This window comes from Anastrepha obliqua, chromosome 2 (genome assembly GCF_027943255.1).
Source record: "Anastrepha obliqua isolate idAnaObli1 chromosome 2, idAnaObli1_1.0, whole genome shotgun sequence".
Classification (NCBI taxonomy): Eukaryota; Metazoa; Arthropoda; class Insecta; order Diptera; family Tephritidae; genus Anastrepha; species Anastrepha obliqua.
This window is the reverse complement of record NC_072893.1, coordinates 98618583-98630203: the sequence shown is the minus strand read 5'-3', so window position 1 is coordinate 98630203 and position 11621 is coordinate 98618583. Positions and strand designations below refer to the sequence as shown.

Below are 11621 nucleotides of genomic sequence, written 5' to 3'. Positions count from 1 at the left end.
GCACAAAAACAAAGAAGTCAATACAATCTCACAACTTGAAAAAACAACTTTACGACGACTGAAGAGAAACCGACCAATTGTAAATTGAATTCTCGTATGCTAAAGTAACTGTTCTGTGTAAAATGTAATTGCTATCCTAAAATGTAATCGCACTGGCCATGATGAAATATATTTAAAAATCTTCCTAACTAATTGTTAAAAAATATACTTGTTGTCAGTATGACAGATGCATGATTAATGTGGGAAATAAAAAAAATAAAAAAAAAAACAAAAAAAAATTCCCTTATTTGGCTGATCACAAATTTTCAATCACAATCAAATCGGGTTAATATGCAGGAGTTTCAACAATGTGGGGGCATTTATGAGTATATTAACCATGTTTGGATTATTTGTGACTTGTGATTTATGGTCGTTATCTTGATAAAAGCGAAAGTCATCTTCAATTTGTAATTTCCTAGCGCTTTGAACCAAATTTTCTGCAGAAATTTTAAATAAACATATTTGTCATATTTGTTTCTTCGATAAATGTTAAGTTTCCATCTCCATTTGATGGCATACATTCCCAAACCATAACGTTGCCACCGCCGTGTTTTATAGTAGCTCGCAAATTTTGGAGGCCTTATAAAAGGCCTGCCATCTGGTCCAAATAAGTTTATTATTACTTTATCTTCCAGAAGTACTGTCCTTGGTTACTCCCTAAACTGCAATCTCGTACTTCTATTCTTAACGAAAGGTTTATTACGGGTCTGTCATTTAAATATGCTTCCCTCAGTACTCTTCCAAAAGTTTCTGGATGTCAAGTCTTACCTAAATCCGTTTTGGCCATTTCAGTTAACTTTGGAGCGCTTGTAACTGGATTTTTCTTCACTTGGCGCAATAACCGACAACACTCTTTCTCCGTGAAAGTTGTATTTGAAGCCTGTCGTCCCTTATTTACCACACGATTTTCATGCATAAAGCATTCAATAATGTGCTGAATTATGGATGAACTTAAATTTTCAATTTGAGCTATTTTACGATACGACATTCCAAAACTAACTCACGCTCTTCTACCGAAACAGGGTCCCATGGTTAAAAAAAGCGTACATTACATTTTTTTTTTATTATATCCCAATTTATGGCAATTTATAGCAACAGTAATATGTGATATAGGTAACCCTCCTATAACGCGGTACTTCTATAACGCGATTTCGCTACAACGCGGTTTGCGAATTGCGGAATGTTTCTTATAACGCGACTCCTACAACGCGATTTTTAAGCATTTTTTAAATACATATTCTATAAACTGCCCTGCAAACCAACTACCTGCTATTTACCCTGCTAACTTGTGGGTATCGTTCACCTGTGAAGTTGTGAGCTTTGTAGTAATTTTATATTCTACGCCGTGCACTTTCTACCTACTTCCAGTCTATACGTGTGATGATTTTATTCGCTCGCACTAACAGAAATTTTTCAATACTGCTGTGCTGCTCTAATTGACATTCAAGTTGTGAATGATGTGGGTAACATGTAGTGAACAAAACCTTCTGAACTCATGAATGTTGTTGTTAACATGTAGTGAACAGAATTTCATGAACTAGTGAATTTCGTTGTTAACATGTAGTGAACAGAATCTTTTGGGCCGGTGAATGTTATTGTTAACATGTAGTTAACAGAATTTCATAAACTAGTGAATTTCGTTGTTAACATGTAGTTAACAGAATCTCTTCAACTGGGTAATTTTGTAGGTAATACTTACGGATCCTATATACAATAATCCTTCAAAATTACTGAAACAAATGGTTATTTATTGAATATTATTTATTTAATGAATTATTTTAATATTTATTTAATTAATTTTTAGTTTCTAAAGAAAATTAATACAATATACAATAATTTTTTTAGTATGTTCTATTTATGTACAGCTATTTATATTAATTTACTATTTACATTATAAAATTACGTTAAGTTTTAGATATTTATTTTAATATTTACACTGTAAAATTAGGTTTGGTGTTAGACAAATTTACTTTTTAGTTTTAGTTATTTATATACATGAATTAGTTTAGTTATTAGAAAAGTTTACGTTTTAGTTTTAATGTACATAAATTAGTATAATATTTACATTCTTAAATTAGGTTTTGGTGTTAGAAAGTGAACACGAATTAAAGTAATTTGACATAAATTAGTATAATATTTACATTTGATTACTCTTTTCTAATAAAATTTTATTTAGTACCTGAAGAATAGTTTTGGCTAATATGGTAATAGTTTGCTTTTATGCCGGTATTTAAAATATCTATTTTACAGAAATTTACATTGATGCCTAATTAAATAAATAGCAATTGCATGTTTTTTCTATTTTCGCATAAAGTTTAAAATTGTTCGCATTTTACTTCTAACTCCTCTACGGGATTTCTCGCACTGTTTTGTTCAATTGTGGCCGCTTCGCTTTGAATGTTGGTGTGAGTAGTCCATTTTGTACCGAAAACGGATCGGGATGCAAATATATATCCTTGACCTGGTATATAAATACAAAATTTGTAATTATTATTAATTTTAAATTATGATATTATTACCACGTCATACGCTACTAGTATAAGCAGATATGCACTGGGCTACTTACCTGTTCGAAGGATTTCAGTCCGCTCTGCTTACCCCAATTCAGCATATCGCTCCTGATGAGTTCTTTTACTTATGGATTATTGCATAGCACCGAAAGTGTGCCCTTGACGCGATTGTCGTTCGCCCACTGCTTGAGAACATCCACATCAGGCACGACGACGGCTATGATGCAGCTCTAAGTGGGCGTTAAGGGTTGTATGTAAATATTCCGTGAACATGAAAAGCTAGAAATTATGTCAAAAAATGGAGTTACCTTAAGGCTCTATCCGTAAACGTACACCTGATTTACATATTGGCTCAGAATGTAAATATTCTCAATCTTCTCCGGTACAATATATTCGCCCTGGCTTAGCTTGAAAATGTGTTTGCGACGATCGATTATGTGCAGCGTGCCATTTGGAAGCCACGTGCCCACATCGCCCGTGTGGTGCCAGCCTTCAGAGTCAACAGCCTCAGCAGTTTTCCGGGATCTTTGTAATAACTGCGACGCAAAGGCAGAGAAAGAAATTATCATTCAAGTGCCTTTTTTAGTGCCCTAGTTTTAGTCACAGAAATCAAGTTCGCACAGGAAGAAACCATTATTTGCTTAAATTATCAACACCTACCCGTGGAATACGTTAGAACCGCGCACGCACACCTTCCCATTGTTTTGACTGGCGAAATACTGCATCTCCGGCACATCCACTAGCTGTAAAGGATTTGTTGATATCAACTCTCTTGATGTTGTGAATATGTTTTTCTGAAAATAAAAATACATTTTATTAGTTTAAATAGATATATAATTGCAAAATTTACTAAAAATTGTTGAACTTACCTTTTCGCTTGGAGATTTTCATAGAATTAAACGCGATTCATTTTTGTATTTGACATTTGCAACTTGTTTTTTGCTGTCACTTTCGCACTCACTATAGTTAAGTTTAATAAGTATTCACGAAAATTATGAGATAAATATATGTATAACCCATCGAAAATGACAAAAGAATTAAATGTGATTGTGTGGGTATTATTGGAAAAATTGAGTGAATGTGTTGGTAAAATTGGAAAAACTGGTGAACGTTGGTTTGCAGGGTATGTACATACTAAAAGTGTTTGCTCGGATTTTGAAATAGGACGACCAAGAGCAAAACGTTTGAAGCAAATTATAATAAGCGAGGACGAGGAAGCGGATTTGTAGAAGGTTGAGATTTAAAATCCTCTGAAATATGTAGATTTGAAAATCCGTGTCTATTTTTCCCAGATTTTATTTTCCTTAGTTTTATGTTATTTAAATAAATGAATTGCTTTTTGCTGGTTAATTAAATGAATTAATTTATGTTATTATATTGAAATAGACAAATAGAAAAATATCTTTGAAAAAATAAATTTTTTTTATTCGATGAAAGGTCTAATATAATTAATTCGGCTGAGAAAACTTTAAAATGTTACTTGCGTGATATTGTTTAAGAAAAGGAAAAATGGAGGAAAAAAAAGTTTCCTACAACGCGATTTTCCTACAACGCGGAGTTTTTCAGGAACCAATTAATCGCGTTGTAGGAGGGTTACCTGTACTTAATTTTAGCTTGTTAAAATAGTTTTTGTATCTGCTAATGCTGTTGGTGCGATTCGCTTTAGTCTTAATTTCTGTGTAGCTCCATGTGCGGTATTTCTTGTACCTCTTTGTTCGAATGGGTTAGTAATTTTTGTGTGTGTTTCGTGCTGTATTTCTGAATTACGTCTTTTATGGGATCAATTTTTAGGTCGCCGTGTAAGTCTTCATTTATTATATACTAGGGTGCATTTACGACACTCCTTAAAATTTTTGATTGAAGTCGTTGAATTATTTGTATATTTGATTTGCATGCTGTCCCCCATAGTTCTATGCCGCATCTCCAGATCATTGTCTTATAAAGGGTTTTTCAATAAAGGTGGGTAGATGTTGAGAATGTCAATAGTGGCGTTTGCTGTGTGGTACGTAGCGCCGTCCTGCTGGAACCACATGTCGTCTAGGTCCATATGGTTCAATATGGGCCATAAGAAATTGGTTATCATCGTTGTGTAGCGCTCGCTGTTGACGGTGACCGCCTCACCAACGTCGTTTTCAAAAAAGTACGGACCAATGACGCCACCGGCCCCAATTCCTCACCAAACGGTAACTTTTTGAGGATGCATTATCACCTGGGGAACCTCGTGTGGATTGGTGTCGTCCCATATACGGCAATTTTGTTTGTTAACACAGCCATTCATCCAAAAATGCGCCTCGTTCCAAACGATTCGAAGCCCAGTCAGCGAACAAACGGCGTTGTCTATGGTCATCAACTTTGAGTTCCTGGTCAGTTGGATCTTGTACAGGTACAGGCCCAAGTCCCGACGCAAAATTCGCCAAGTTGAAGTCTGCGAAAGGCCAAGTTCTTGTGCACGGCGAGGAATAGACTGCCTCGGGTTCTGCTGTACACTTTCACGGACCGCGGCAATGTTCTCGGCTGATCTTGCGTTCCTTGAACGTACGGATGTTGGCTGATTGTTTACTGACCCGGTCGTCTCAAATTTGGCCACCAAACGTTGAAGAGTCGACTTTGAAGGGCCACCACGTCTACCGAAAAATGGGCGCAATGTGCGCAACGTTTGCGTTAATGAACACTCATTTTGATAATAAAGTTTTATCATTTGAAAGTGCTGTTCAATCGTGTAACTTGCCATGATGATTTGGCATAAACAACTGAATAATAACCAAAAGATTTGACACATGTCACCAAAACAAGATGGCTGCCACAGGGCGCCAAAATCGACCCGCGCCAATTGAAAACCCCTTTATATAATATGTATTGGTAGTTTGTTGTATACTGACAGTTTGTTTTCGGTTGGTATATATTACCTGGACCATTTTATCTGTGTTTACCATGATTCCCCATTTTGCAAACCAAGTCAACATTGTGTCAATTAGATTTTGTAGCTTCAATGAAGGGGCATTTATATTCCTATCAGACGTAATTAATACTGTGTCGTCGCCGAAAGTAACAATCATGCTGTAGTCATTTGGATAGGGAATGTCATATGTGTAAATTATATACAGCAATGGTCCCAGTGTTCCATTTGTGGAACAACATCAAGACGCACACCACAAATAGGAGGAGGAGATCGGCCAAACACCCAAAAAGGGTGTACGCGCCAATTATATATATATATATAATGGTCCCGGTACGCTGCCTTGTGGTACTCCGGCATCCATTTTTAATACCTCCGAGCATTCGTCCTGATGTTTAACATAGAAGTACCGATCGCTTAGGTAACTTCGCAGTAATAGATAGTGGCCAAGTGGGAATATTTGTTTTAACTTATATAGCCTTCGCTACGTCGAGATAAGTTGCGTCACAGTAGTTTTTCTTGTCAATTTTATTAATGATTTTGTTAGCTACTCGGTGCTCTTGTTGAATGGTCGAGTGCTTATGTCGGCATCCAAACTGGTGGGAGGGAATTATGTTCTTCGCTTGTATGATGGGATCAAGACGAACATGGACAAATTTTCCAATTGTTTTGAAAGAATTGGTAAGAGGCTTATAGGCCTATATGATGATGGTTTACTGGCGTCTTTATTTGGTTTCGGCAATGCTATTATTTCTGAAACTTTCCATAGAAGGGGGAAATATTTTAGCCTTATGGAGGAGTTAAAGCTATTTCTTAAGTATATTATTCCACCATAAAATTTAATATTGCTTTATGTCAAACTCCCTCTAGAAACTCTGACATAATAAAAATACATTATCGTTTGTTCAAACTTGTGCCGGTAATAGCGCTTTTAAATGTATCATTTAAGCTCCGGTGTGAATCAATGAAATGAGTCGACACTTTTTTGTATTGTAAATTCAAAAATGAAATAAAACAAAATAAATAAAATATCTGTATACTCTGTTTTTCCATTTTCGTAAAGTCTTTACAAAAAAAATCTTATCTTTACTAAATACTGCTCAGAATGATGAGATTAGGCGATATTATAATTATTATTATTAATATATTATAAGAGATTTAAGATTGTCACATGAAAGATCTATTGTACCTCATTCATGTGCTGAAGTATTTTTCTGATTCTAAAATCGTTCTTACTTAATTCCTTACAAGCGGTCGCCGTAGCCGAACTACCATTCGGAATTCACAGAGAGAACGTAGGTTCGAATCTCGGTGAAACACCAAAATTAAGAAAAACATATTTCTAATAGCGGTCGCCCTTCGGCAGGCAATGGCAAACCTCCGAGTGTATTTCTGCCATGAAAAAGCTCCTCATAAAAATATCTGCCGTTCGGAGTCAGCTTGAAACTGTAGGTCCCTCCATTTGTGGAACAACATCAATACACACGCCACCAATAGGAGGAGGAGCTTGGCCAAACACCCAAACAAAAGGTGTACGCGCCAAATATATATACAGTCCTGTGCAAAAAAAACCGGACAGCTAATTTACCCTATTTAATTTTCTATAGCTTGATTATAAAGCTTCTTGGCGGTAAGTAGCTTTTTTTTGTATATAAATAGAACAGTTTTGAATTAATTTGTATCATAATTTAACCAATAAGTGAAATAGTTGATACGTGGCAAGTGTTAATATCAAAAATATGCCAAGATCGAAGCAAATGGGAGCTGTCGTTACGGGGCAAATTATTGCACTATCACAGCAAAAATTGTCCGTACGTCAAATTTCTGCTAAAGTAGGCTTCAGCAAATCATCTGTTGCCGATTTTTTAAAGAAATTTGCAGAAACGGCTTCAACGGAGCGAAAGAAAGGATCTGGGCGACGAAAAAAGACGTCGCCTGCTGAAGACCGGATGATTAAGCGGATGTGTATCCAGGACCGTTTCAAATGTTCGGCAGACATCAGGAAGGAGTTCTTGGATGCAACTGGCGTCAAAATAGATTCATCTACTGTGCGTAGGAGATTGATAAATGGCGGTTTTGTAGGAAGACATCCCGCAAAAAAGCCGTTTTTGAACGAAAAAATGCGTCAAAAACGATACCGATGGGCCAAAACTCATGAAAACTGGACTGTCGAGCACTGGAATAATGTGATTTTTTCGGATGAATCCATGTTTAACCTCTTTGGATCGGATGGTATCCACCATGTGAGGCGCAGATCTGGCGAAAGATATAAAACTGGATGCATACTGCCTACTGTAAGACAGTCAGTTGGTAGAATGGTATGGGTCTGCTTCAGCTATGACGGAACGAAAGCACTGACTCTTATTGATGGTCGGGTGAACGGAGATGCTTACATTTCAATTTTAAATAGGCATTTAATACCTGTCATTGAGGAGCAGTATTCTCTAAGAACGGACGTTATATTTCAGGATGATTCTGCGCCATGCCACCGATCTCACAAAGTAAGTTATGATTTTTGTTAAATCTCCCGAGTGTTTTGTTTAAATGTCGAATCAAAAAACCAATGATTTATTCCTTATTTGTTGCAGGTAAAAGAATTTATGGAAAAAAACGGAATTGTCCAATTGGAATGGCCGGGTAACAGTCCCGACCTAAACCCAATTGAGAACCTCTGGGCCATTGTAAAGAAGCAGGCAGCTGAAAAAAAGCCGAAGAACAAAACTGACCTGGATAACATTATAATGGACACTTGGCACAACGATATTTCGGAGGAATTGTTGCAAACCCTGGTTACATCAATGCCGAGACGTATTAAAGCGGTAATTAAGGCAAAAAGCGGTGCGACCAAGTATTAAAACTTCAAATTATAACATTTATAATGAAATAATTAATTTTGTTTTGAATTAATTAGCTGTAAGATTATATAATAAGGATAAACTAATAATAAAACATTCGTTATTGACTATGCTAAAACAAATAAAGTATGAAAATATTAAAAACACGTACGAAATTTATTGGTTTTATTTCATACTTTTGTATTAAAAACACAATGGAATATAACCACATTCAAACATATTTGATAAAATCCATACTACTTCAAAAAATGGAGTTTTCAGACTGTCCGGTTTTTTTTGCACAGGACTGTATATATATATATACAAATATAATTCCTTACAATCTTTAGAACGGTTAAAGTTAAGCTACCTATCACTGATTTTGATTGGGATATATCTAGTAGATTGTACCAGTATGATCCTTTTTGTTTTCCTCTATTTCCTGAAAAGTTACCCTTTCCTAAGGCTCAAAATGGTTAATTTACCTGCCATTTTGTTTCCAGTAATTTCTATGTGGCCTGGAACGCGATAACTCGAACAAAAATTAATATATTTCAATGAAACATATCTTTGTCCAATTAAGTTTAATATTGAGAAAGGGATAAATCGGTCCATAATTACGCCCAGTTTTCATACAACGGCAATTTTCAAAGAAGAAAATAATGTGGAATCTTTTATAAATAAAGGAAAATTACTGTAATTTTGTAAAAGTGATAAAGCGAAAAAATAAACTACGAAGAAAAAGAGAAGAAGAAAAATTTGGGCGTCACGATTATTAGTCCTTCTGTCTGATGTTACAAGCTATAACTTCGATTCCGGAAACCAATAACCAACTCAAATTGTTCTAAAATATGCGCGGGTATACAAAGTTTGGTCTAGATCAAATTTAGCACTTCCTGATTTGTTAGTAGTTGCGGAATACGTTGAAACATACATATACATATCAACATAAAACTTTTGTAGTAGAAAACCCCCTGAAGAACCCGTTCATTGAACTGAATCAAATTATTTTTGATTATGCGTTTATTAGATTATTTATTGTCTCACTTTATAGCTTAATCCACGCTTGTAGAAATTAGTCATAAACACATTAACATTTATAAATTTACAATACATACATAAAAAAATATTTATATTTAAAAATCAGCATTAACATAAAAATTTAATATAATAAAAATCCACATACGGAAAAGTAAATACCTACATACATATAATATTATATTATGCCGGGGCCATTAGGCAGCCGAAATTATGATTCCTCTTATCATTACGGAAAATAGATTTAAAATGAGTTTCGAGGCTACATAATTTCATTTTTATGGAACATGTTTGGTTTAACTAGAATTTTCAAGACACTTGGAGTATTTTGAACATTTTTCAATTTTCTTTTACAATTTTCAATTCTTATTTTATTTAACAGTTGCAGTCATTTATATGTCCATAACCGAGTACTGATCCCAATAAAGGAAAATATAATAATTACATAAAATAACATTTTTATACTACTTTAATATAGTTATTTTGGTTTTAAATTTAAAGATTCCCCTGAAAATCGTTTGTGGCCACCATCGAGTTAATTTTTTTAAGTTTTTTGCAACCCGCCATAGCACCTTCGGGGTTTTGCGGAAGTCACGGTTTAGCTACACCGGTTAGTAACTGAATGTATCAGTGCACGAGGGTTACTATTTATAATTCCGGTCTTGGCCACTTATGGTGTTGTTAGGTGCCATCTGACATTTCCTTTGGAGAGTTTGACATATCATATACGTCACACTAAGAACATTTTGATGTGTGATCCATATTAGTGTTGTTCACATTAGATTCAGAAATTCATCTCGGGAAAACAGTTTCATTAAACTATAATAGTATTACCGTTAGCGTCGTAAATTGCGACGTGGATTAATAAGACAAGAATGCGCCAACAAATACAATCCTTAGCACCGTAAAAACTGGTACAATGAACTTTCTTGTGGTCGCTATTCGACCAACAACGAATTCCAGGAAGGTTATTAAAAATCAGTTGTTAGAGGAGAAATATCGCTGTTATGTACGAAATAATGGAGCAAATCGTTATGTCACATGTCGTTAGATTGAGGCATCCTTGGGCATAAGTACGGCGAGTAACAAGGTGTGTTCGCATTAAAAAACGCCCTGGAAACGTGACTGGACAATGTGCATCAAAAATTAATTCAATTCAATGCAAAAGTATATTAAAAATTTTGAAAAATATTTTGAAAAATAATAAAATCGTTTTCAATCACATATGGTATCCTTCCTGTGAATAGAGGCGTCTTCCAAATCAATTATAGAACATAATTAAAACAATCAAAATTTATTTTTATTTTCTCGTACATACCTACATATGAATTTAAGCAGCAAACTATTTGACCGATTTGGATAAACTTTTTTTTAATTATTCGAAGTTCCAACCTCGTGAATTTGAACGGTTCACTTTTTATAAATATTTGCATAGTTCGCTGGAATTAATTTTTGCCTCAAAAATCGTTTTTTGGGGCAAAGCGGTTTTCATATCGAGAAAAATTTTTTTTTTTTGGGTAAATAAACCGTTTAGATTCACTAAAAAACATTTTTCTACAATAATCATTTAATTTTTTTGATTTCAGTTGAGCTGCTCATGCGCTACCGTGATCACCGCAAGCCTCTTCTAAAAAACGGCGTTTCAGGGGAGGGGCGATATCAACAATAAATAATAACATTTTTTAAAATAAATACACCAAAATGTATTCTTCAAGAGTTACCCTTCAGTATGATACATACCTCATTTTTGTTTTCTTTTTTTTTTTTTATTAACGCATCTTAAAGTATAAGCAGAATAACGTTTAGAAATTACAACTAGTACAACGAAATAAAGATACTAACGAGCAATTTTTATTGAAGATATATATTAAAAAAGGAAAAAACTAAGATGCCTCAATATTCATAAATTCATTATGAATGTATAAATAAATAAGGTGCTGCTGCTACTGGGTGCCCATCTGGTCTAAAAATGTTTTACGCTTGAGCCGCCGACGATGAGTATTTGGCTGAAGCAAAGCCAATGCTTCAGCGTTGACATGTGTACTTAAACGTTGTCTGTGAGCCATGGCATACTTTTTCGCCACGTCAGTGATGAGTAGCATACCAAGATCACGATGGAGGTCGAAATTTCGTACATAGTATGGAGCATTGACGATGTTGCGCAACACTTTATTTTGGAATCGTTGGATAATTGTCATGCAAGATTCGCTTGAGCATCCCCATAGCTGAATGTCATACGTCCAGACCGGTTTAAGAATTTGATTGTATAGCAGTAGTTTGTTGTTCGTTGACAGAATAGAGGGT

The 11621-nt window shown here is 34.9% G+C and overlaps 1 protein-coding gene across 5 annotated transcripts; it reads right to left on the bottom strand.

Annotated features, from left to right (window-relative positions):
- Window positions 1-2351: 2351 nt before the first annotated feature.
- LOC129239470 (long-chain-fatty-acid--CoA ligase 1-like) lies at window positions 2352-3525 on the bottom strand. 5 transcript variants are annotated; one of them, XR_008581849.1, is made up of 5 exons: window positions 3419-3519; window positions 3210-3343; window positions 2858-3085; window positions 2606-2779; window positions 2352-2500 (listed from the first exon to the last, which is right to left on the bottom strand). XR_008581849.1 is itself a non-coding variant. In XM_054874977.1 (2 exons), exons 1-2 carry the CDS (start codon window positions 3359-3361, stop codon window positions 2983-2985), a joined length of 255 nt encoding a protein of 84 aa, XP_054730952.1. In that variant the 5' UTR covers window positions 3362-3525; the 3' UTR covers window positions 2797-2982. The 5 variants fall into 5 exon arrangements, 1 of the variants encoding a protein (XP_054730952.1); XR_008581851.1 differs by having other exon boundaries at window positions 2606-2766; window positions 3210-3512; XR_008581850.1 differs by having other exon boundaries at window positions 2858-3139; window positions 3210-3509.
- Between the last annotated feature and the right edge of the window lie 8096 nt (window positions 3526-11621).

Excerpts from the sequence above, each read along its gene's own strand:
- LOC129239470 (XM_054874977.1), bottom strand. The coding sequence starts at position 3,361 with ATGTATTTTTATTTTCAGAAAAACATATTCACAACATCAAGAGAGTTG. Across the intron at positions 3,086-3,209 it reads GGTTCTAACGTATTCCACGG|TTATTACAAAGATCCCGGAA; the intron begins GTAGGTGTTGAT and ends TTTGCGTCGCAG.